The sequence below is a fragment of the Coccidioides immitis genome (genome assembly GCF_000149335.2).
Source record: "Coccidioides immitis RS genomic scaffold supercont3.2, whole genome shotgun sequence".
In the NCBI taxonomy this organism is placed as follows: Eukaryota; Fungi; Ascomycota; class Eurotiomycetes; order Onygenales; family Onygenaceae; genus Coccidioides; species Coccidioides immitis.
Window position 1 is genome coordinate 2671203 of NW_004504309.1, and position 23529 is coordinate 2694731.

The following is a 23529-nucleotide window of genomic DNA, read 5'->3' on the forward strand; positions in this document are numbered from 1 at the left end:
TCGAGCCTGGGCAGCCTGGAAGGTCGGCGGTCCGGCTCCCTGCGTTCAGCGCGAGTCCACCTCCCTTTCCCCCAAAACTCGCGCGTCGTGCCTGCTCGTCGCCCCCCTCACCCCCGAATCTGCCCCTCCGGCCTGCAACTCCCCAGCGATTCCGCTCACTTCTTCCTGCGGCGTGCGAGCTTTTCGTTCCCGTCGTCCATCGTCTGTTCGTTCTTTGTTCCGTCTCTGGTGCTAGTTGATTCGGATTGACGTTTGCGCTCTGCAATTGTGGCTTGGCCCAGACCAAACGGTTAACCGTCGACGCGTCTTGGGGGTTTCTCGTCCGTGACGCGTAGGAACCGGCAACCCCTCTGCTTTTCAGGTTTGCAATATCTTCAGCTCCCTTTCCTCCGCGATTGCGTTGGATTCACAGATTCTGCGCCTGGGGAGAATTGCAATTGCTTGCTCTCACTGCGTGTTTCCTGTGTCAGATCAGTTCACTGCTCAAGGTAATGCGCGTTCTATTCATCAGTCTCTCGTTGCCAAGGGTTACCGTCTGTAGTCGACTGAACAGAGCATTTGCCTTTCCTCAGCCATCCCTCAGATCTCCCGCCTGCAAAGCGGGGGTGGGGGACCAGTCAACTGTCAAGCTAACGCCCTCTCGTCTATCTTGTTTAGAACCCCATCGTCAGGCATGACGGCAAGAATCCAAACTATGTCTCCGGTCCCAAGGCAACCATTCGCTGTTTTGGGCGAAAGCCGCCTTCGGGCCGTCGAGAGCACCAAAAACCGCCAGAATGGTATGTTTGACAAATCGATCTAGATTGTCGGGAATGCTCACGCAGACACCCAACTTTAGGAACGCATGCGTCTTCCCTCAAACGCTGTTTCGATGCTGCCAATCTTTCTGATTCCGAGAACCTCGACCCGTTGTCTGGGGAATCTCCGACCAAGAAATCAAAAGATCAAATAGACAGTGACACGCTGACGCCAAAAAGCAGATTTCACACTGTGACGACCTCTGTCGATCTGGATATTCCAGACAAGTCACTCGTTAGCACGCAAATCTTACCTCGTGCTCTAACTACGTCAGCTCCTCGACCAACGCCTCTCAGAGCTGCTGCTGGTTGCTCTGCGAGGTCGAGAGTGCCAAAAGCGTTTGCTCGTCGAAGTTCTGGCTTGCGTCGAGTTGACCCGCCATCACGTCTACAGCGCCAGGCCTCCCGTGCTCCTTTCTCTATTTCAGATGCTCTCAATGGGACATTCAGCCTGTCATCCTTTAACCCAGATGGAAAAGTTACGCCCAATGGCGGTGAGAGCCGCCGGAAGGCCTGGGGTTTTGAGATCTATGTGGATAGCGAGCAAGATGAAATGGCGAATTTGATGGAGCATTCAACTTGCGTACTTGATATCAGTGACGACGAGCATAAAGCAGAAAAATATGGTCGGGGAAAGGAAAACATTCCGCCGCCTGACTTCACTCCCGAAACTTCCTCTGCTGGAACCGAATCTCGGGTCGCCCCTACATCTGAGATAGTGGAAATGACAGACAGGCCTCGCTCTCCCCTTGGCGAGTTAGACCCTAAAGAATTCATCCCAGAGGGCGAGGATTCTTCTGCAGTTATAGTGGTGCAAGTCGGTGAGGATGATGAATCCGAGACTTCGTTAAGGCACCCATCATCCTCTGTTCCTGAGATTCCTGTGGCCCACAAAATAAGCCAAACTTCGGAACAGCTTCTACTAAAACAGGCGGTCATCTCCTCCTTTAAAAAGAACACCGCTGCTGCTACTTCTGATGATGAGGCGGAACACTGCGTTGAGGAATCGACTCCATCAGCCGCAAAGGCTGAGATAGCTAACGCTACAGAAAGCGCCGCTAAAAATGATAGTCAACTTAATGACTCTGGCACCACCGAAGTTCCCAGCGCTTCTTAAATCTCTCCACATTTTTACACATCAAGTTGCCTTGCGGATATATCCTGCATTGTATACCTACGGTGGCTGATGATTCCTGGGTTGATATGACCTTGAATATCCCTAGTGCTTTCCTTTAGCTCAATAACTACGCGATATCAAACACTCTTATACGTGCTAAGCTTTTTCGCCCGAACAGTCCGATTGACCCAGTTCTATGTCCCTGCTACCTAAGCCCCCAAACTTCTGCCTAGCGTGTTCTGTTACTACTTAACCTGTTTCACTGCTTTCTCTCTTTGGCTCTCTAACTTGCTGTATGGTTTATGGTTATCGTATGTCAAGCATGAACAGATTTGTTGATGAACGGCAATGCCCCAGTCCCTAGTGATGGAGAGTAATGAGCAACATGGGAATACGATGCTGATGGCTTATGTCTTTTGAACGGTCTGACTTTATGGCTTGCTTTTCAATTTCCGCTACTCATGTGAAGGGATATTTTGCGAATAATCTGCGTTGTCTATCATGGTGTTCGACAGTTGGTGCTTAGTGAGATTCTGCCTTCATTTCGAATTCTGCCGTTTACTCGTTTAAATGGTGCTTGGTATTTGCAGGTTTCCTTTCGTCCATTTTTTACATGTAGGTGTACAGCATTTCCGTGTTGTTTGTCTTTTATGCAGCTGAATAACATATAATACGATTGTGATAGCTACATGAATCAAATGATTCGTAAACTTAGGCATAGAACTTGGGTCTGAAAGTATCATCCAATCTCATTATTCTCCTATTGCCTCGGATTCATCGTCCTCCTCGCCCTCGTCTTCTCGCTCTTCTTCCTCCTCGAGCTGCCTGACTTCTTCTGCTTCCTCTCCCTCTTCACCTTCTTCCTCCTCTTCCTCGTCCTCCCATCTCACCCTCTTCCGGCCGCTTTTACCTACCTCTGTATCCCTGGTCCCTTCACCACGATTTGCATTTCTTCGCCCGGGAGCACTTCTTAGCGTCCCACGAATTTCACTCGCCAACTGTACACACTTACCTCCCACCTCACTCGAATCGACGGCCACCCTCGAGATGTCATCTTCGGTCTCTACATGCGTAGGAAAATTGAACAAGGGCAGGAACTCGGTGTCGTCCGGATAAGCGGCCTTATGTTCGAGCATATGCTGGATCTTGGCACGCATGATGGCGCGCGCCGTGGCTAACAGCACGTTCCCGTACCAACCTGCGGAATAGATGTCGCAGACCGGCTGAGGGGGTGGAGCGTCGGGATTGAGAGGCGACAGTCGCTGGGTGACGGTGGCATCGTGGATGTCGCATATCATCCACGTTTTGCCGTCGCGCGCAAGCGGCGGGTGGCCGGTGAATACGTGCGATGTATTTCCGACGTTTGCATCGCCCAGGACCTGGGAAGGGCGAGGAGCTGTGTAGCGTCGGCCAGAGAGTGGGGTGGTTGTGCTGGTCGATGCCATGTTGCTTGTGAGGGATGGGTCAATTTCGGTTTCTTCCGTGCTGGGAGGGATGCGGAACATTAGTGTTTGGTAGATTCGTGAGTCTGGCGTAGTACGGGGGTCATAGCCGAATTTGAGGATGGCATCCCGCCATGGCCCGGAGCGAAATATATACCCTACGTAGGGAACGGCCGTGCGGAGGGTGTACTTTTGGTCGTTGGTGGTGAGATGGTTGCGAAGACCGCGACGAGTCCAGGCTGGCCTGTCGTCGAAGAGCTTTTGGAGGATACCAATTGTCTTCTTCAGCGCCGCGTCCAATGTGTCGATAGGCGGCAGTTTGTCGTTCGATTCTGTAGGAACAGAGGGTACATCGCATGGCACAAGATGAGTAAAAACTTTGGTTATTTGTTGGGTATTAATAGTCATTGTTTCCCCAGAGGGATTCAATGCTTGTTTTACAGAAGGGTTTTGGCGGTAACTGTGTGCATGTGTCAGCTCGATGATCGTAAGCCAAGTGTCTTGTTATGGTTGCATACGTATACTTGAACGGCATCTCAACCAGGCTGAAGGATGGTGGCGGAACTATATCAACGTTTGATGTAGCGCCTTTGCTCATGTCAAGGTCGAATTCCTTCAGTTTTTCATCTGGGACTAGCATCAGCGGGGCATCGCGGGAGAGGACGAGGAATGGGCCTACTAACATTCAAATGGCAAGATATTCTCACGAAATTTGGTCATAAACGGGCTTGCTGTGGTAGAATATACGAAATCCGGGACACCTGGGTCATCGACATCAGCGTCCACGCCCATATCTGCCGACCAGAGCACTCTACCCCTGAAAACATGCATCCTGTCAATTCGGCCAACGACCTCAACGTCATAACGGCCGGCGTTATCCCTCAGACGACGTAGTAATTGCTTAGCATCTAAGCTCCCTGAATCCGACGACGAAAGGGTCGAGGTAGAACGAGCATCGTCAACATATGGATCCTGAGATCCACGTTTCCGTTTGCGCCCAGTTCTTTTTGGAACTGAGACCCTGAGCAGCATATTATTGGCGGGTTTGGATGTTGAAAATAGCGGTCTGCTCATGCCATCGTCTGGATTCAGGGATAAGGTCGCAGCAGCATGGGGTCGTGTTGGGTCCAGGATCTGGAAGATCCAAGAGATAAGTACACGTTCCTGCCAAATCTGTGAGGCCATGAGGTTACCTCTGCTATCCCAGGGCCGCGTTGAAGAGTTCCAATGGCCCGATCAACGTTTTTCACCACGCATGGATGTTCCACACTGACGATTTCTCGAGCGGGTATAGTGTACCACGGCGATGTGGTTGAACCTTTCCAGGTGGCCATGATTCCTGCAGTTTAGGAATACTGAGAAGAATGGAATAGGTCACTTCAAAGTAACGAAATAAGAAGAATGTTGAACAGCTTGTCCAGGGGGCCTCAAGAGCGGGTGGGAACCAGATTTATATGTGGTAGTTATTTTTGTTTTATTTTGCTGGTGTATGGTATTCACCAATAACTAGTTAATAATTGACTAATTGACTGGTACTCCATATACACCATAGGTTATATTCACAGGTGCTGAACTTCGAGATCGCCACCCTGCGTCCAGCGCATCTGTGCTCGCTTGGGTTGAGTGTCGGGATAAGAGTTGCCAGAAAATACAGAAAAGCCAGGAAGGTAACTTAACTTTACCTGGCGCGCTAGTTAGTTAACTAACAAACCAACAACCTGATTAGATAATGAAACATCAAACACTAACCTAAAGTTATATTAGTGAGTTCGACCTCCGTCTAACCAAAGCTCCCCCTTCTGGTGTGCATCAGCCGTCAGACGGATATTATGGAACCCGCGAGCTGCAAATTCCAAGCTCTGCACTTCTGCCTTCGACAACTTGAGATTCAATATTTGTGGTGCTCTGCTGATAACTGTTCTTTGCATTCCTGTGCTCGGTGACACGGATCCTCGGGTCGACTGTGGTAATTTATTTTAATATTGCTGCTCCACGTCCTCCTCCACCGCTTTTGGCTGGGTTGGAGCCTCCCCGCCTCCTGTCTCCGTCTCCCAGCGCACCACTCTAGTGTGAAGTAGCTCGTGTGAAAAGGAAAACACCCGGCGAAAGTTATACGTCTCAATTGCCATTCTCACAGTCTAGTCGAGGTATGTTTTGTTGTTCCGCTCGAGCCCTGCCGTCGACTGTTTACCGTTCGTCTCTACATATGTGGTTGTCGTTCTGCTGCCCGAGTGGCCGGTGACTTCACACCTCGATTCCACAAACACCGTCTACTTCCTTTCACGCTCCACCTCTCTGCTATTCAAACAATTCCGCTCGAGCCTATGTTTACGTGGTTGTCTCGACTGCTTCTATGAATTTTTTTTTTTTTTTTTTTGGGATTCTTTGTTATAACCAGAGTCTCAGCGTCGTTGGAACAGGTTCACCCTCGTAAACAGAGTACCCCGTCAGTGCTCTGTGCGCCCGTGAAGCCGACTCGCCGTCCCCCCCCCTCCTCTCCGGGCATCAGAGATATTGTGGCGGATAGGTACATCGTCTGTTACATACCTTACATGTGGACAGAGGACTGCTAGTCAAAATGAAGGGCTTCAGGCAGAGAGTGGTATGCCGATTCCCCGGACCCCGGCTCACGGGCCCTATCCACCAGGCATTGTTTCCGGAGCATTAGGGATGGACTTGAATAACAGTAATAGCATGAGCAGCTTTCGCGCGCGAAGGACTCGAACAAGTCCTCGAAGAAGAAAGACTCCTCATCCTCTTCCACACCTGCCACAGCTCCCGCGTCCACGCCTTCCGGCCAAGGCCCATCACCCACAAACTCGGGCCATGGCACCCCGAACTCATCTACCACCGCGTTAAATGAGACAAAGGGAAAGGCTACCGCGCCCACCGACAATGCAGGACACCCCCAGATGACCATTCACCATAACGCACACGTTGTGCCGAATCCCGTGCCCGCTCCCCAGCATTACCCTCCTCAGCAACCCCACGCCGGAATGCACCCCGGCCAAATGTCGGCAAATGGACCAGGGACTCCTTCTCGACAAGTCCAACAAATTGCCCCAAGCGTGATCATCAGCCCCAGCGCTCCGGTATGTCCAAACTGTGCCGTTGAAAACACCGCCCTTCCACTCTTTCACTGTTCGCGCTTCAGACCCCTTAGATAATGCCCATGTCCAGTCTTCTCCTTTGGCCCTGAGATACATTCCTCAACCATTCCCCAAAGTGTTTTCAAGGCGGAATTCTAGCCATACCCCACCTTTATAGTCTCCTTCTCTTTGTTCTTCACCGTCCGTTGTCCACAGGGTGTCCATTTGTGTGAACTAAGGATATAATTGGGTGGAAATTGTCTTATCGCTCCGCCCGTTAATTCCCTTGACATGGCACCCACCTCATCTTCTCTAGCAATGGGCTATACCAAGTCAATCCCGTCCTTCAGATTTCCTCCGTTTCCTCCTTTACACTCCTTTGTTTGATATCTTTTCTCCTCCTGGATTCCTCCATAGATCCGCCCGCTAGCCTCATGTGATGGTTGATTATCCACCTCGCAATATCTTTGATTTATCGGCCTAAAGTGAGCTTTCATCGCTTCACTTTTGCTTCACTTTCTATGACAATTCTCACGTGCCTATCCGTCTCAAGTGGATCTTTGCACCTCCGCTAAGTTTCATCCTTGCCTCTTCCTCTGCTATCTTTATGTCCTATACACACGCTCTCTCTCTCGTCTTATGTTTCTTTAATCTCCAGTTGATCACTGATAGCATGTGTCTATCCGTCTTAACTCTTCTCTTTTCTCGTCTCGATATTTTCTCTGTTCATCATTTTTTGTCTGTCAACCCATTCTCTTGTTTCAAAATCTGCATCTTGACTGCTTTCGAAATATCTCCACCAGAGGAGCTTTTGGAGGCTTTTTCGAAGCTGACAATGGATCCGTCGTCACAGCATATCCCACCTCCTGGAGCTGCCGAAACAATGCCCGGGGACCTTCAACCCCCAAAGATTGGCCAGAAATCGCATGCCTTCGATCGACTGCACACGACTCCCAGGGACGTCCCTGAGGGGATTCGAACTCCAAAACGACAACATTCTTCCCGCTTTGATATTTCAGACCAGCGTCAGAGGGACCTAGAAAAGTTGCCTGGATTTCATGAAGTGCCACCGAACCGTCGTCAAGACCTCTTCATGCAAAAGATCGAGCAATGCAACATTATATTTGACTTCAATGATCCCACCGGTGACATGAAATCAAAAGAAATCAAACGACTTGCTTTGCATGAGCTGCTCGATTATGTTGCAAACAACCGCTCTGTTATCACCGATCCTATGTACCCAAAAGTCGTAGAAATGTTTGCCAAGAACCTATTTCGACCAATTCCTCCCCCAGTGAACCCCCAGGGGGATACTTTCGATCCCGAAGAAGATGAACCAGTTCTAGAAGTTGCCTGGCCGCATATTCAAGTTGTCTACGAATTTTTCCTAAGATTTATTGAGAGCCAAGATTTTAACACGAACGTTGCTAAAGCTTATATTGACCAGCATTTTGTTTTACAGGTGGGTATTAACCCGCGTGATATGCTGTCTAAGAAAACTTGGAGATGATTCTAACATGGCTCTAGCTCCTTGAATTATTCGACTCGGAAGATCCTCGGGAACGCGATTTCCTTAAAACCACCTTACACCGTATTTATGGAAAGTTTTTGAATCTTCGCTCATACATTCGCAAGTCTATCGGGAACGTGTTCTTTCAGTTTATGTATGAGACCGAGCGTTTTAATGGCATCGCAGAGCTTTTGGAAATTCTGGGATCCATTATTAATGGATTTGCTCTTCCACTCAAACCGGAGCACAAGACTTTTCTTACACGGGCTTTAATCCCGCTTCATAAAGTCAAGAGTTTGAGCATGTACCATCCTCAGTTAGCCTATTGCATCGTTCAATTCCTTGAGAAAGACTCGACTTTGACCGAAGAGGTGACTATCCTTCTCGAGATTTTGTTTTCCGGTCTAACTATCCGAATAGGTTGTTTTGGGACTTCTCCGTTTCTGGCCAAAGACCAACAGTACCAAGGAAGTTATGTTCCTTAATGAAGTCGAGGACATATTTGAGGTGATGGATCCGAGAGAATTTGCCAAGGTTCAGGAGCCTCTTTTCCATCAGTTGGCGAAATCGGTTTCTAGTCCGCACTTCCAGGTATGGACGTAGCCACCATGCTCTGTTTTCTCTTGCTGACTTTCCAGGTTGCTGAACGAGCTCTCTACTTCTGGAATAACGAATACTTCTGTAACCTCGTTGGCGATAACGTGGAAACGATACTTCCGATCATGTTCCCGTCACTCTATGAAAATTCGCAAGGCCACTGGAACAGGTTTGATCCCCAGCTCTGTTCTTTTGCTTCGTAACACACTCACAAGTCATAGGACTATTCATAGTATGGTCTACACTGCGATGAAAATGTTCATGGAAATTAATCCGCAGCTTTTCGATGACTGCTCCCACGAATACCGTGAACTTCAAGAGAGCGCACCAGCCCGTGAGCAGAGTAGAAAGGCGAAATGGGAAAAGCTGGAAGAGTTAGTGAAGGCTCAAAAGAACAAAGACCACGCTACTTTGCGTTCGAATAAGCCATTCGCAAAACTTCCTAGTCATCCAGAAGACCCGGAACTGATCGCTCAGGATAATCGGCAGCGACTTAATGCGTTGAAATTGCAAGATGAGGCAGAAACGACTAAGGACTCCAACCAGCACCGGTTGCCAGAGCGAGAGGGACAGCATTCGGTTAGTGGCTCACACGTTGGTTGATACATTCCCAGCCGTATCTCTCTTTCCCAATCTCCGCTTGAATACCTCTATTATCGTTTGAAAGAGCGCGTTATTGATGTCTTTAGCCGCTATGATTCTAACGTTTACATACGTTTGATTCAGAGGCGCCGGCGTGGATCGTTCGATGATTCTCGGGGTCGACGGGTTGGAACCAGCACTGGACACAGAAGACGTGGCGAACGACGAAGGTCTGTTGGGAGCGGCAGCGGGCCTTCGTCGGTCTCAGCAGTTACCCGTAGTAACTCCACCAGCAACGTCATGCGAACGATTTGATACCACTGTTCTTTGATGACACTGAAAACCCTTTGCTGACCTGTACAATGATGACATTTGGCATGAGCAAGCTGCAACGACCCTTGTGATTTGTTTTACCCCATTTCCCCATTTCCCCATGCACCGGCTACCTGCCTTTCATTTCTTTTCTCTCTTTTCTCTTTTTTCCTTTTTTTTTTTTTTTCCCCCTTCCTGCTTTTGCGTGCCGTTCAGTTTAATAATCCCTGGTTTCTTGTGTACATGGGACTTCTTTTTGATTCCTTAATTTTATTTTCTTCTGCCCACCATGACTATGGAAATAGGACTGCTTGGACCGTTCTAGATTGCGTCAGGTTAGGGAAAAATTGGTGTGGACGGCGTTGCCATTGTTCCTTGGTTTGGGTCAGTTTTAGGACCCATTTGATTTTATTTACAGATACCTTCTGCAAATGGATTGATGTTGCAATTTCTCAGCGGCTTTCAGGTAAAGGATCACGGCCACCATCATCCGTCCTACTCCGGAGTGATTACGTCCAGACTTTGGATGTGGACGCATGACAGTTAAACGCGCGGTTGAGTTTTAGCGCGGCATTCGGCGAATAATTTTCCCATTCCGACCCTAGTGGAAGTACGCCATTCCTATTTAGGACTAGGGAATTTTACAGGGTCTCATCGATTCCCCAGCTCCTCCAAAGGCCTCTCTCCCCCCAAAAGGTTCTCCTCCGCCGCGTTCGAGAGGGCGGCATTCAACACTAGAGAGGACTCTCCACCCACCAGCTAAATTTAAGACTCTTCCATGCATTGACAAATATCACGTACCTTACCAAACCCTTTCTTTCCCTCCATCACGCGTCAAACTTATTATCTCTTGCCCTCTATCCGCCGACCTCAGACCGATACCATCACTTTGATGCGAAGTGACGGCCAGCTTAAGATCGTCCCTGGCCTCCTCCCAACAAGCCGGCCTAAGGGCCCGGCAATAAAATTGGTTGATCCAAAACGGCGGGCATGCGATAAAATCGTTTCTTCGCCGAACCGCAGAAATGGAGCGTAATATCGACATTTATGCCGCGAAGCTTGCGGACCCTGCTATAGGTATGTGAGCTCGGTGGTGAACTTCCTTTTTCTTTTCCTTTTTTTTCTTTTTCTTTTTCCTTTTTTTGCCCTTGCTTGAATCTACCGCGCCAAGATGCTGACTCCTGCTCCGTCCGGCCTCTAGAATCCAAATTCAAAACCAATGTAGCAGTTGAACTGCGCGACTCGTTAGAGCAACTATGTTCTCCGCCAAGCTATGCCACCTTCCTCACAAAGCTATGGCCGGTTTTCAAGAAGATATTGAAGGGCGAGCCCGTGTTTGTCAGTATGTCGTGGGAACAGGTAAGCCGATTGTTGAGAATCCGGGTTGGGGAGTTTCAGGCTCTAATGCTTTCCCACTTCTTAGAAACTCCGGAATTGTATTCTGGAAATCATACATCGGCTGCCGTTGGACCTTCCGGATGTCCAGCCCTATGCGGGAGATATGGTGGACCTCTTGATGGAGCTCGTTAGAGTTGAAAATGAGGAAAACGCGGTTCTGTGCATGAAAACAATTATGGACCTTGAGCGACGGCAGGTTGGCGCAACGCAGAGCAGAGTGCAACCATTCCTTGAACTTATACGGGATATGTTTGAAGGCATGTCGCAGGTCGTGAAGGATACCTTTGATACCCCTGTTCAGGGTTCAACGCCAGGCATGCTTCCCTCAACGCCCGGTGGTCCTCAGAATTTCCAATCGCCCAGACCCAGCTCACCCGCTACATCTGTTTCGGACCTTGCTCCTGATCAACAAGGAAACCAGCAGCTATTGAGAGGCATGCAATCCTTTAAAGTTCTTTCCGAATGTCCGATCATCGTGGTCTCTATATTCCAAGTACACCGTGCCTTGGCTCCTCAGCATGTTAAGGTGTTTGTTCCTCTCATAAAAGGCATTTTGCTGCTCCAAGCGAAGCCACAGGAGAAAGCACATGTCGAAGCTGCCGCGCAAGGAAGAATATTCACTGGCATTTGCAAAGAGATTAAAAACCGAGCGGCTTTCGGAGAATTTATTACCGCCCAGGTCAAAACAATGAGCTTTTTAGCTTATTTACTTCGGCAATACTCCAGTCATTTGCAAGACTTCCTCCCATCTTTGCCGGGCGTGGTAGTAAGACTGCTTCAAGATTGTCCCAGAGAGAAATCAAGTGCTCGAAAGGAGTTGCTCGTTGCTATTCGGCACATCATTAATTTTAATTATCGCAAGATCTTCTTAATGAAATTGGATGAGCTCCTTGATGAGAGAACTTTGATCGGTGATGGCCTTACGGTTTATGAAGCTCAGCGACCTCTGGCATACAGTATGCTCGCAGATCTAATTCATCACGTCAGGGAATCGCTTAACCGTGATCAAATTCGTCGAACCCTTGCAGTTTACACGAAGAATCTGCATGATGATATCCCGGGCACTAGTTTTCAGGCAATGAGTGCAAAACTCTTGTTGAACATGGCGGAAAGGATAGCGAGATTAGAAGATAAGCGAGAGGCCCGATACTTTTTAATAGCGATCCTCGACGCCATTGGTGACAAGTTCGCTGCTATGAACCGTGAGTTTAAGAACGCGATTAAAGCATCGAAGCAAGCGAAGGAAAATCCAGACGGAATAGAAAATTATCTAGGAGATCAACATCCGCCGGACTGGGATGAAATCGACATCTTCACTGCTACACCCATCAAAACATCCAATCCTCGAGATAGGAATGCGGACCCGGTATCTGATAACAAGTTTCTTTTCAGGACCCTGGTGAATGGGCTCAAAAATCTATTTTATCAACTTAGGACTTGCAACCCAGACAACGTAAAAGTTGACCCGTCTAACGTCCTCGTTAACTGGACGGAGATATCTTATGGATACAACGCTGAAGAGGTTCGGGTTATCAAGAAGCTGTTTCATGAAGGGGCCGCTGTGTTCAGATATTATGGAGTTGACGAACCGGAACCCGAATTGCAGTATTCATCACCACTGGAATTTATTACAAGCCAATACATGCAGCAAATGAGCAAGGAGGAGAAAGAACTTCTAGAAAGCTTCGGGACGGTTTTCCATTGTGTTGACCCTGCTACCTTCCACGAGGTTTTCCATAGCGAAATACCCTATTTGCACGATTTGATGTTCGAGCACAGCGCACTTCTTCATCTGCCGCAGTTTTTCCTTGCTAGTGAGGCTACCTCTCCAGCTTTTGCAGGGATGGCATTGCAGTACTTGATGAGCCGCATCCATGAAGTTGGTTCTGCCGATATGAAAAAGTCGAGAATCCTCCTACGAATGTTTAAATTATCTTTCATGGCCGTCACCCTATTCTCTGCACAAAACGAGCAGGTCTTGCATCCCCATGTCACCAAGATTGTGACCAAGTGCATAGAGCTTTCTGTCACTGCTGAAGAGCCAATGAATTATTTCCTTCTCCTTCGATCGCTGTTTCGCAGTATCGGTGGTGGACGGTTTGAGCTGCTCTACAAGGAACTTTTACCTCTTCTTGAAATGCTACTCGAAACATTCAACAACTTGCTACTCGGTGCTAGGAAGATTCAGGAACGAGACTTATATGTGGAGCTTACGTTGACAGTCCCAGCTCGTCTCAGCCACTTGCTTCCGCACCTCAGTCATCTTATGCGACCGCTAGTTGTTGCCCTTCGTGCAGGTTCGGATCTTGTTGGACAAGGTCTTAGAACCTTAGAGCTTTGCGTCGATAATCTTACAGCAGACTATCTCGATCCCATAATGGCTCCGATCATGGATGAACTTATGACTGCACTCTGGGATCACCTTCGGCCAAATCCATACAGCCATTTCCATGCACATACTACCATGAGAATCCTGGGAAAGCTGGGCGGGAGGAACCGGAAGTTTCTAAACCACCCTCCGGACCTTACCTTCCAACAGTACGCCGACGACACACCCAGCATGGACATTAAGCTTATTGGGTCAACCAAGGATAGGGCGTTTCCTTTAGATATCGGCATTGATCTCGCTCTGGGAAAGTTGCTCAAGGTACCCAGAAGTCCTGCTGCGAAAGCATCTGATAGTTTCTACAAGCAGCAAGCGTACCGAATGCTTAGTTCCCAACTCAAGCTATACATTGGATTTGAGAACCTGCCAGAGGACTTTGCCGCCTATCTGCGACTTCAAGCCAATGATATTATCGACGCCAAATTTGCTGCCGGGATTGACATACTGGAGAAACCTGAACGTCAATATTCGATTCCTAAGAAGTTAGTCCAAGAGGAAACTTTAAAGAAGCTTCTCAAGGCATGCATGTACGCCACAACTATTCCAGAGTTGAAACAAAGTGCATCCCAGTTTCTTGCCGATGTCTGTCGCCATTTCACGATTATTGAAGTTGGGCGTGCTCTAACACAAGCACGACATTCGCGCCGACCGTTTAACGTGAGCATGGGAGAGGGACCTTTATATTTGGATACGAGAGTACTCGCCGATTCTGTGGTTGAATGCTACTCATCTGACAATCCCGCGGTTCGTGATGCTGCTAAACAAGCTATGTTCACAGTGCGTGATACCGCCGTAATCATTTTTGGATCGCCTGCAAAGATTGGCAAACTTCCATTTTTTCCGCACCTCGCTCGATCATTCTGCCATGCTTGTCACGACGAAGAGTGGTTTATGAAAGCAGGTGGAAGTCTTGGAATTCATCTCTTCGTCACCGATCTCGACCTCGGTGATCAATGGCTAGTTGAGCGGCAAGCTGAATTTGTTCGTGCTTTGATGTATGTTATCAAGGATACTCCATCAGATTTTCCGGCGAGCACTCGGACTCGAGCCCAGGAGGCGCTTGATTTGGTCCTTCACAGATGCACGAAAGGTTTAACGAAGGACGAATTGAAAAATGATAAAAGCAGACTTTTTGGCCTTTGTGGATTCCTTGTTCACGAGTTATCTCACATGAATAAGCACGTCCGTGAGGCCGCACGGAACGCTTTCAAAACTATTGGTCGTACAGTGGGTGCTGAAGTTCACGAGTTATTGTATCCAGTAAAGGATCGCCTTCTCCTACCGATATTCAATAAGCCATTGCGAGCTCTTCCGTTCCCTACCCAGATAGGGTTCATTGAAGCGATCACGTTTTGTCTTGGCCTACATCGAGATATTGTGACGTTCAATGACCAGCTCAACCGACTCTTGATGGAATCTCTAGCACTGGCCGATGTTGACGACGAGTCGCTTGCTTCGAAGCCTCATGAGATCAAGACCGCAGAGCAAATAGTCAATCTCCGTGTATCCTGCCTCCATTTGCTATCTATGGCCATGAGTTTCCCCGACTTCGCTAGTGGGCCACAGAATTCTAGTCGTGCTCGTATAATTGCAGTGTTCTTTAAGTCTCTTTACTCAAAATCTACGGAAATTATCGAGGCTGCTAACTCTGGCTTGCGGGATGTGCTAACCCAAACAAATAAGTTGGGGAAGGATTTACTGCAGAATGGATTGCGTCCCATATTGATGAACCTTCAAGATCCGAAGCGACTGAGCGTGGCCGGACTGGATGGTTTAGCACGGCTGCTTACTCTCCTCACCAATTATTTCAAAATTGAAATTGGCGCACGGTTAATGGAACACATGAAGGTCATCGCAGATGATGCGGTGCTCGAAAAAGTATCGTTTGGCTTAATTGAGCAAAGTCACCCAATGAAGATTGTGGCTGCTATATTCAATATCTTCCATCTGCTTCCACCTGCGGCTACATCCTTCATGGAGAATTTGGTGACCAGGGTCCTTTGGCTGGAAGACAAGCTCCGGAGGACTGCGAATAGCCCTTTCAGAAAGCCGCTGATTAAGTACTTGAATAGATACCCTAAAGAGAGTTGGGCATTTTTTCAGGTTCGCTTCCATGATGAGCGATTCGGCCGGTTCTTCGGCCAGATACTGGCTGAGCCAGAAAGCTTACCCCTGAGATCTGTTGTGGTGGCGGATGCGAATACGTTCATGACGATTGCCTTTGGCCATACTGAGTCTCCTGCTCGAAACACCGCTGCTATTAATGGTATCTATGCGGTTCATTCCATATGCAGCCACGAATCAACTAGAGGATGGCTGAACACCACCCCTGACTTAAAAAGACACCTTTTGAATGCTGGCAGAGACCTTGAGAGTAAGCTTAGAGGTGACAAGTTACCAGTGAATGAACGCTTAAGAGTCGAGCAAGCGGATGACCAACTGTTGGAGATTTTCACAGTTTATCTCTCACAGAACCTTTACGACCTTGATTTCCTTTTTGACCTCATCGACAAGCTCTCTGCGGGAGAACTAAAATCTACTCTTGCTATGCCTAAGTTCCTCTATGAACATATCATCTCGAGCGATTCGATTGATTATCGAAAATCAATAATAATGCGGTGTCTGGATTTGTACGGCCAGAGAAACTCATCGCAAAAGCTGAAAACCTATGCGTTCCGCAACTTGGTCAATCCTATTCTCGCAATGGATGTCCAAAGGACATGGGGAAGCACTAACACCGGCCCTAAGTTAATGGATAAGAACATGACAGAGTTGATTCATAACCGTCTCTGGAAGCCACAGTTAGGGGACATCAGTGATGAGTCCGGCCAAGCAGGTGTTGACCATTCACGGATGGCATTGCTCCAACTGTCCGCTCTTCTTATTAAGTACCATCATATCACGGTTCAAGAATCCCGCAAGGATATCATCAAATTTGCCTGGAGTTATATTCGTTTGGAAGATATTATCAACAAATACGGTGCTTACGTTCTAATCAGCTACTTCATCGCTCACTACGAAACGCCTTCGAAAATTGTCGTCCAGATATACGTTGCGTTACTGAGAGCCCACCAAAATGAAGGGAAGGCACTCGTGACACAAGCACTAGAAATCCTGGCACCCGTTCTTCCAAAACGAATCAGTTCCGCTGGAGATGCAAGGTATCCACTCTGGGCAAGGTGGCCGCGCCGTATCCTTGCTGAAGAGACTGCGAATCTCCAGCAAGTTATGAGCATTCTCCAATTTCTTGTCCGCCAGCCAGACCTATTTTACGAGTCCCGCGAATACTTCGTCCCCCTCATTGTTCCATCTTTGGTCAAGATCGCTGGCCCGCCGAATCCCTCCAATGAAAGCAAAAAGCTTGCCCTCAACTTGATCGGGTTGATATGGACCTGGGAAAAACGACGTGTTACAGATCAGGTGTCTGGTTCTCCTAATCCAAGAAAACGAAAATTGGAAGAGACTCGGGCGTCCCCACCCGGACCTCCTGGACCGCTGGCCATGCGAGAACGACCTGATTATATGATTCCCCTCGATTTGAGAACGGCTCTTATCAAATATCTCGTAACTTTCATTTGCGGGCTCCCGGAGCGTTTTCCTGTCCCCGCGTCAAAGTTGCGTGAACGAAATTCGGTAAAGGTGCAACCGTTTGTTCTGTATGGGGACATGATTAAACGGGCTGTGCAGCTGTTGCGGGACCTACTTTCAACCGAATTCTGGACTGATCTTGACATAGATCTCTACCAGAAGGTGACCGAGCCGATTCTTTCCGGGGAGAAGGTGGCGGAGAAGCCAGACGAGAAACATATAACAGGAATGGTCAATGCACTCCAAGTCCTAAGGGTTCTACTCGCTGCTAAACCAGACGAGTGGGTTGCTAGTCGGGTGTCAGCGGTACAGATTCTGTTCGAGAAGTCGTTACGTATGGATAACCCGGAAATTCAGGATTGTTTACACGGGATTGAGGATGAAATGGATATTTCGCCTAAACTTCCTCCACCAGTCAAGCGAGTTTTGGACTCTTTACCCCAAGAGCAACCAGCCGACGACGAAGCCATGGATGTTGATGATGCTCCGACCGAGTTTGCCACCTATTTGTCCACCATTGCAACGGAATCCCTCTCGGCAAATAATTATATCTCAGCCATCAACATCCTTTGGACACTCTCCAAGAGCCGACCTGCAGAGATGGATCAGCATATTCCACATGTTATGAAGGTCCTTTCTCAGAAACTTGCAAAAGACCATGTTGCTGTTTATGCAAGCAATCATGGCTCAGCTGCTACTAGGAATGGGAGTCAGGAACAAACGGCTCCTGACCAGCAAGAGTTTGAACTTGGTGTCGGTTTGATTCTTAAAACCATCGACTTGATTGCCGTCCGTATGTCACATTTAGGCGAACAAAGGCGGCCGTTCCTCAGTGTCTTAGCTCAACTTGTCGAAAGGTCACATAATATCCGGTTATGCTCCAAAGTGTTGGGGATGGTTGAGTCCTGGATCTTCCACTCTACCGAATCCTGGCCAACCTTGAAAGAGAAGACTGCAGTGCTACATAAAATGTTGCTATTTGAAGCAAGGCCAGATCAAACCATGTCGAAAAAGTTCCTAGAGCTGGTGATTCGCATTTATGAAGATCCTAAGATCACCCGAACAGAACTTACGGTTCGATTGGAACACGCGTTCCTCATTGGCACCAGGGCACAAGATGTTGAGATGCGTTCTCGCTTCATGACTATTTTCGATCGAAGCTTGACCCGGTCCGCTAGCCGACGGCTCAGTTACGTTCTTACATCGCAAAACTGGGATACTCTTGCTGATTCGTTTTGGCTGACTCAGGCCTCACAACTAGTTATGGGCTCGATTGACATGACTACTCCGGCGAAATTACATCCGGAAGATTTCACCTTACCACCCGCTTCCTTTTTATTCGGCCACTGCGAGAAAGACCCATCGAAAGCCAACGTTGTAGTGGATAACAATTTGGAGTCCTTAATCTCCGAACATCGAACTTTCTATTTGGATATTGCTGATGTCAAAGCTCGTGACATCCTTGAGCCATTGTCCCAGTTACAGCACGCCAATCCAAAGGTTGCCTACAAAGTTTGGGTCACTTTGTTTACGATCTGTTGGTCTGCATTATCACGGGAGGAGCGAATCGATCTCGAGAAAGGGATTGTGACACTTCTTACGAAGGAATATCATCAGCGACAGCTTGATGATCGTCCAAATGTTGTTCAGGCTTTGCTTGAAGGTGTTATAAGGGCCAAACCACGCTTCAAAATCCCTCCGCATGTGCTCAAATTCCTCAGCAGGACATATGATGCATGGTATACAGCTGCTGTTGCTCTTGAGCAGTCAGCAATCAGCCCAATAATCGACACCCCCACTGCCCGTGAAAGCAATCTTGATGCTCTTGTTGAAATTTACTCGGGGCTTCAGGAGGATGATATGTTTTATGGTACCTGGAGGAGACGGTGCAAATTTGTTGAGACGAACTCCGCACTTTCTTATGAACAACAGGGAATGTGGGACAAGGCACAGCAGCTCTATGAATCTGCCCAAATTAAGGCGCGAACTGGTGCAGTGCCATTCTCACAGGGAGAGTATTATCTCTGGGAGGATCACTGGGTGATCTGCGCCCAGAAACTACAGCAGTGGGAGATACTGGGAGACTTTGCAAAGCATGAGAATTTCAATGACCTGCTGCTCGAATCCATTTGGAGAAGCCTTGACAGCTGGCAAGGTGACGCGAACCGCGAACAAATTGAAACCCTGATAAAGGGTGTATCCGATGCGCCAACACCACGTCGCACCTTTTTCCAGGCTTTTATGTCGCTCCTGAAATTTCACGCAAAGCAGGAAAATCCTCAAGAATTCCACAATACATGCGACGAGGCGATTCAATTATCTATTCGCAAATGGCACCAACTTCCCAAACGTATCACAAACGCCCATATTCCTATCCTGCAGATATTCCAACAGCTTGTGGAGCTGCACGATGCGAGTGTCATCTGTTCGAGCCTTAATCAGACGAACGAGAGGAACCTGGATACGAAATCCGCCGAACTTAAGCTTCTGCTCGGAACTTGGCGCGATCGACTCCCGAATGTCTGGGATGATATCAATGCTTGGCAGGATCTTGTCACCTGGCGACAACATATCTTCCAGCTAATAAATCAAACATACCTTAGCCTCCTTCCACCCCAGACCAACAATGTTGCGAGCAACTCCTACGCCTATAGGGGCTATCATGAGACCGCCTGGATCATTAATCGCTTTGCTCACGTCGCCCGAAAACATCAGATGCCTGAAGTGTGTATTAACCAACTCAGCCGGATTTACACCCTCCCAAATATTGAGATTCAGGAGGCCTTTTTGAAATTGAGGGAGCAAGCTAAGTGTCATTACCAGAACCCTAAGGAACTTAATAGCGGTCTGGATGTCATTAACAATACGAACCTTAACTATTTCGGGGCTCAGCAAAAGGCGGAATTCTTTACATTGAAAGGCATGTTTCTGGCTAAACTGAGTCATGTAAACGAGGCGAACGATGCATTCGGCGTTGCTCTATATTACGATTTGCGACTTCCTAAGGCGTGGGCTGAATGGGGTCAATATAGCGATCAGCGCTTCAAAGCCGACCCTTCGGATATGGAGCTGGGAAGCAATGCGATGAGTTGTTACCTAGAAGCCGCGGGACTTTATAAAAGCCATAAATCGAGGAAGCTCCTCAGCCGCATTTTGTGGCTGCTAAGTCAGGATAACGACGAGGGGAAAATTGCGACTGCGTTTGAAAATTTCAAGGGTGATACTCCTGTGTGGTACTGGATTACGTTTATCCCACAGCTACTCACCAGCCTTTCTCATCGCGAAGCCCGGCTATGTAAAGCGGTGCTAGGGAAGATCGCTAAGTTGTACCCTCAGTCCCTATTTTTCCTACTTCGAACTTGCCGTGAAGACCTACTAGGAATCAAGAAGAGTCAGGATCAGAAGCAGGAGAAAATCAACCGGCTGAAACAGCAGCAGAGGTCGCCGCAAATTAAGACTGAAAACAAACCCGGTTCTCAGATGTCGGACGCGGCCACAAATCCTTCAGCTGGCGTTGGATCTCCTAGGCCGCCACAAGCAAATCCAAGCGCTCCCCAGATGAGTAGCACACCTGATGTCGCTCAAAAAGAGAAGCAACCCTGGGAATATGCGGAAGACATCATGGCGGGACTTAAGACGGCTTTCCCCTTGCTGGCATTGTCGATGGAGACAATGGTTGATCAAATCCACAAAAACTTCAAATGTCCGCCAGACGAGGATGCTTATCGTCTCATCGTGGCGTTGCTTAATGATGGCCTTGCCTACGTTGGTCGCATGCCCTCTTCGTATGCGCAGGACTTCAAGCTTCCACATTCTACTGAAGCCAATATTACACGATTTGCGGAAACTATTCTCCCTGCTCATATTCGAAAATCATTCGAGGCAGATTTCGTTATTAAGAAGCCGACTATGTATGAGTATATCCATAAGCTTCGAAGATGGCGCGACAAATTTGAGGAAAAGCTCGACCGTCGCCCTCACTTCCACTTCCTCGAAGCGTACTCACCGCATCTTAGCGAGTTCAAATTTCAAAAGTTCGATGAAGTCGAAGTTCCTGGCCAATATTTGGAACACAAGGATAAAAATCAGGATTTTGTGAGAATCGATCGCTTCTTGCCCAATGTGGATCTGGTACGGGGAATCGGAGTATGCCACCGAAGACTAAAAATACGTGGCCACGACGGCAGCCTTCACGCGTTTGCAGTTCAGCACCCAGCTGCTCGCCATTGCAGACGTGAAGAAAGAATGCTACAACTGTTCCGAATCTTCAACTGCGTGCTTCGAAAACGAAAGGAGAGCCGTCGCCGGAATATCTATTTCCATCTTCCATTAATGGTTCCGCTTGCGCCTCATATCCGTCTTGTCCAGGATGATTCTTCGTACATCTCCCTGCAAGGGATCTATGAGGACCATTGTCGCCAGACCGGGATGAACAAAGATGAGCCAATGCTCTATACAATGGAGAAAATGCGTGCACTTGCAGAAAATAAGATAAATGTGAGCCGACCTTTGCATGGAATCCGTGAAGTTACCAGCTTTACTAACTTTCAACAGCGCGCTCCGGATCACTCCGTCATCCTACGAACAGAAATTTTCTCCGCCATTCAGCAGAAATGGGTCCCCAACACGGTTCTTCTAGACTTTATTCGACAAACATACCCCCAGTACGCAGATTTTTGGCTCTTCCGCCGACAGTTCTCCTATCAGTATGCTGCAATCGCTTTCATGACGTATGTCATGCACATGGGGAACCGCTACCCAAGCAAGATTCATATCTCTAGACGTACCGGCGATATCTGGAGTTCGGAGCTAATCCCGGCCATGAACAACGCGAAAGCCCTTTTTTACAACCCCGAACACGTTCCATTTAGACTCACGCCCAACATCCAGACCTTAATGGGTCCATTGGCCACGGAAGGAATCTTTGCGTGCGCAATCATGGCGATTGCTAGATGTCTCACGGAACCGCGGCTTGAGTTAGAACAGCAACTGAGCATTTTCGTTCGCGATGAACTACTAATCTGGGCCGCCGCTCAACAACGCGTTCTACCGCAAATGAAAGACCTAGTGCAGAGCAATATTGATTTCATTGTCAACCGAGCTATCAGTTTGGCCAGTCCTCCTGAGGGCAACCTTCCTGCCAACCAATCCGCTATCGACCTTATTTCCAAGGCAGTTAACCCCCAGAGTTTGGCACAGTGCGAGGCTCTGTGGATGCCATACATGTAATCTGTCAAGTTTTCATGTCTCTCCTTTTCTTTTTATTCTTGCGTTTATAGCTTCTTTGATTTTTTTTTTTTTTCGTAATGTATTATCAGTTGTGGTTTGATGATTTCGCGCTCTAAGGGTCTACGTTTGATGGACATGACATGATAAGTTGACCAAAGGTGTACTTTAGCATGGCGTTGTCGGATATGAAAATGCCCTGGATGATCGTCCCTTCGGGCAACTGGTTGAACTGGTCAAACTGGTCAGGATTTGCTGGGTTATTCATTTCATTATGTATGGAATTATTCTAAATTCCTAATGTTAAATTCTGAATTCACAATTTCATTTCATCAACTATTGCCCTTTTTGAACATTAAATATAAAAGGGGTATTGATACTACAGAATATCCAGGAGAGTGCCGCAAAACGCCTTCCGCAAAATGAGGAAATATGCCATGGACTTAAACTAAAGAAGTTTTCTTTTTTATTCCCAGACCGGCTGAGAACGGCTTTTTAGGCTTTTTTACCCTCGCAAATGACGGTGGCGGCATCTCTGCAGAATTCGGTACGGGCGAGTCTCCTGTGTCGCTCTCTTCAACTAATCGCTTCACGCGCTCGCCATCTTTAGTCATAAAGACTCTTCGCGCGATTTCAGCATCCTCCGCATCGGCTTTTGCTTGCGCATCTTCTGCCTCCCGTCTCGCTCGTAGAAGGGCTGCTTCTTCCCCGCCCCTTTCTCCACGCTCAATTCTGGCATTCCTCGTTCGAATCTCATCCAACGCATCAGCGACGGCCATCTCTCGTTTTGAGTCCAACATCTTTTCTTCGAGTTCCATCATCTTATCTCTCTGTGCTCTCTCCTCTGCCTCATTTTCTTCCCTCTCGAGTCGATCGAGTGTCTCTTCTTCGGTTTCATTGACTTGGCTCGCAGCCGCATCTCTCCAGGGCTCGAAGTTCCGTTTTGCGCCTCTCTCACACGTATAATCCATGTTTTTGGGGTCGGTTTTAAAAGTAATTTCGCTCGAGCATCGGGTGCATCTTATATAGAAGCGATATATTGGAATATTCAGATACCGTTCATCGGTGGTCTCTTTTCGAGCGTTGAACTTCCGGCCTTTGTAGATATACTCTCCACAGTTGGTGCATTTGAGACTAAACGGGGCCATTAATCGGACTGTGAGAAGCTTCGGACCTGTGGCGCGCAAATGCTTGGGTGTGCGCGTAATGGCTGACGGGTCAAAGTCGGGAGGGTAGTATTTCGTCTATTTTATATTAGCCATATGTCTGCTTTTAGGGGAGTGACGGGTCGTCTACTTACAAGAACCTTACGTTCAGACATGGTTGCGGGGAGTGGTGACTAGAGCTAACTAACAATATTGTTGGGATTCTGTCTCTCTTGACAGCAAAGTAATAGTTGATAGACTCCGAAGGTCAGTGGCAGTTGAAGTCGTCAGTCGCCCAGGTGTCTCCGCGTCCGGTCCCAGGTCGCCACTCCATATCACG

At 48.1% G+C, this 23529-nt stretch overlaps 5 protein-coding genes across 5 annotated transcripts; 3 read left to right on the plus strand and 2 right to left on the minus strand.

Annotated features, from left to right (window-relative positions):
* Positions 1–205: 205 nt before the first annotated feature.
* Positions 206–2629, plus strand: CIMG_06462 (uncharacterized protein). The gene is made up of 3 exons (XM_001242565.2): positions 206–488; positions 658–779; positions 839–2629. Exons 2-3 carry the CDS (start codon positions 674–676, stop codon positions 1912–1914), a joined length of 1182 nt encoding a protein of 393 aa, XP_001242566.1. The 5' UTR covers positions 206–488; positions 658–673; the 3' UTR covers positions 1915–2629.
* Positions 2561–4690, minus strand: CIMG_06463 (RNA polymerase III transcription factor subunit; the record flags this gene model as incomplete). Its single annotated transcript, XM_001242566.2, has 4 exons — positions 2561–3816; positions 3875–3983; positions 4040–4490; positions 4550–4690. The coding sequence occupies 4 exons, from the start codon at positions 4688–4690 to the stop codon at positions 2667–2669; spliced, it is 1851 nt and encodes a 616-aa protein (XP_001242567.1). The 3' UTR covers positions 2561–2666.
* Positions 4691–5175: 485 nt separating this feature from the next.
* Positions 5176–9900, plus strand: CIMG_06464 (protein phosphatase regulatory subunit). The gene is made up of 8 exons (XM_001242567.2): positions 5176–5503; positions 5777–5958; positions 6050–6448; positions 7299–7907; positions 7973–8326; positions 8376–8546; positions 8594–8721; positions 8774–9900. The coding sequence occupies exons 2-8, from the start codon at positions 5935–5937 to the stop codon at positions 9153–9155; spliced, it is 2067 nt and encodes a 688-aa protein (XP_001242568.1). The 5' UTR covers positions 5176–5503; positions 5777–5934; the 3' UTR covers positions 9156–9900.
* A 539-nt stretch (positions 9901–10439) lies between these two features.
* On the plus strand, positions 10440–23221 carry CIMG_06465 (histone acetylase complex subunit). Its single transcript, XM_001242568.2, has 4 exons — positions 10440–10523; positions 10648–10805; positions 10870–21315; positions 21373–23221. Exons 1-4 carry the CDS (start codon positions 10472–10474, stop codon positions 22045–22047), a joined length of 11331 nt encoding a protein of 3776 aa, XP_001242569.2. The 5' UTR covers positions 10440–10471; the 3' UTR covers positions 22048–23221.
* CIMG_06466 (mRNA splicing protein Yju2) lies at positions 21395–23453 on the minus strand. The gene is made up of 2 exons (XM_001242569.2): positions 23345–23453; positions 21395–23288 (listed from the first exon to the last, which is right to left on the minus strand). Exons 1-2 carry the CDS (start codon positions 23363–23365, stop codon positions 22488–22490), a joined length of 822 nt encoding a protein of 273 aa, XP_001242570.1. The 5' UTR covers positions 23366–23453; the 3' UTR covers positions 21395–22487.
* Positions 23454–23529: the final 76 nt, after the last annotated feature.

Bases quoted from the DNA above. Each gene is read 5' to 3' on its own strand.
- CIMG_06464 (XM_001242567.2), top strand. From the start codon at position 5,935: ATGAAGGGCTTCAGGCAGAGAGTG. The intron at 7,908-7,972 runs GTGGGTATTAAC...ACATGGCTCTAG, and splicing joins ACCAGCATTTTGTTTTACAG to CTCCTTGAATTATTCGACTC. The intron at 8,547-8,593 runs GTATGGACGTAG...CTGACTTTCCAG, and splicing joins TTTCTAGTCCGCACTTCCAG to GTTGCTGAACGAGCTCTCTA.
- CIMG_06466 (XM_001242569.2), bottom strand. From the start codon at position 23,365: ATGTCTGAACGTAAGGTTCTT. The intron at 23,289-23,344 runs GTAAGTAGACGA...AATATAAAATAG, and splicing joins TGTCTGAACGTAAGGTTCTT to ACGAAATACTACCCTCCCGA.
- CIMG_06465 (XM_001242568.2), top strand. From the start codon at position 10,472: ATGGAGCGTAATATCGACATTTATGCCGCGAAGCTTGCGGACCCTGCT. The intron at 10,524-10,647 runs GTATGTGAGCTC...TCCGGCCTCTAG, and splicing joins GCTTGCGGACCCTGCTATAG to AATCCAAATTCAAAACCAAT. The intron at 21,316-21,372 runs GTGAGCCGACCT...AACTTTCAACAG, and splicing joins TTGCAGAAAATAAGATAAAT to CGCGCTCCGGATCACTCCGT.
- CIMG_06462 (XM_001242565.2), top strand. From the start codon at position 674: ATGACGGCAAGAATCCAAACTATGTCTCCGGTCCCAAGGCAACCATTC. The intron at 780-838 runs GTATGTTTGACA...ACCCAACTTTAG, and splicing joins CACCAAAAACCGCCAGAATG to GAACGCATGCGTCTTCCCTC.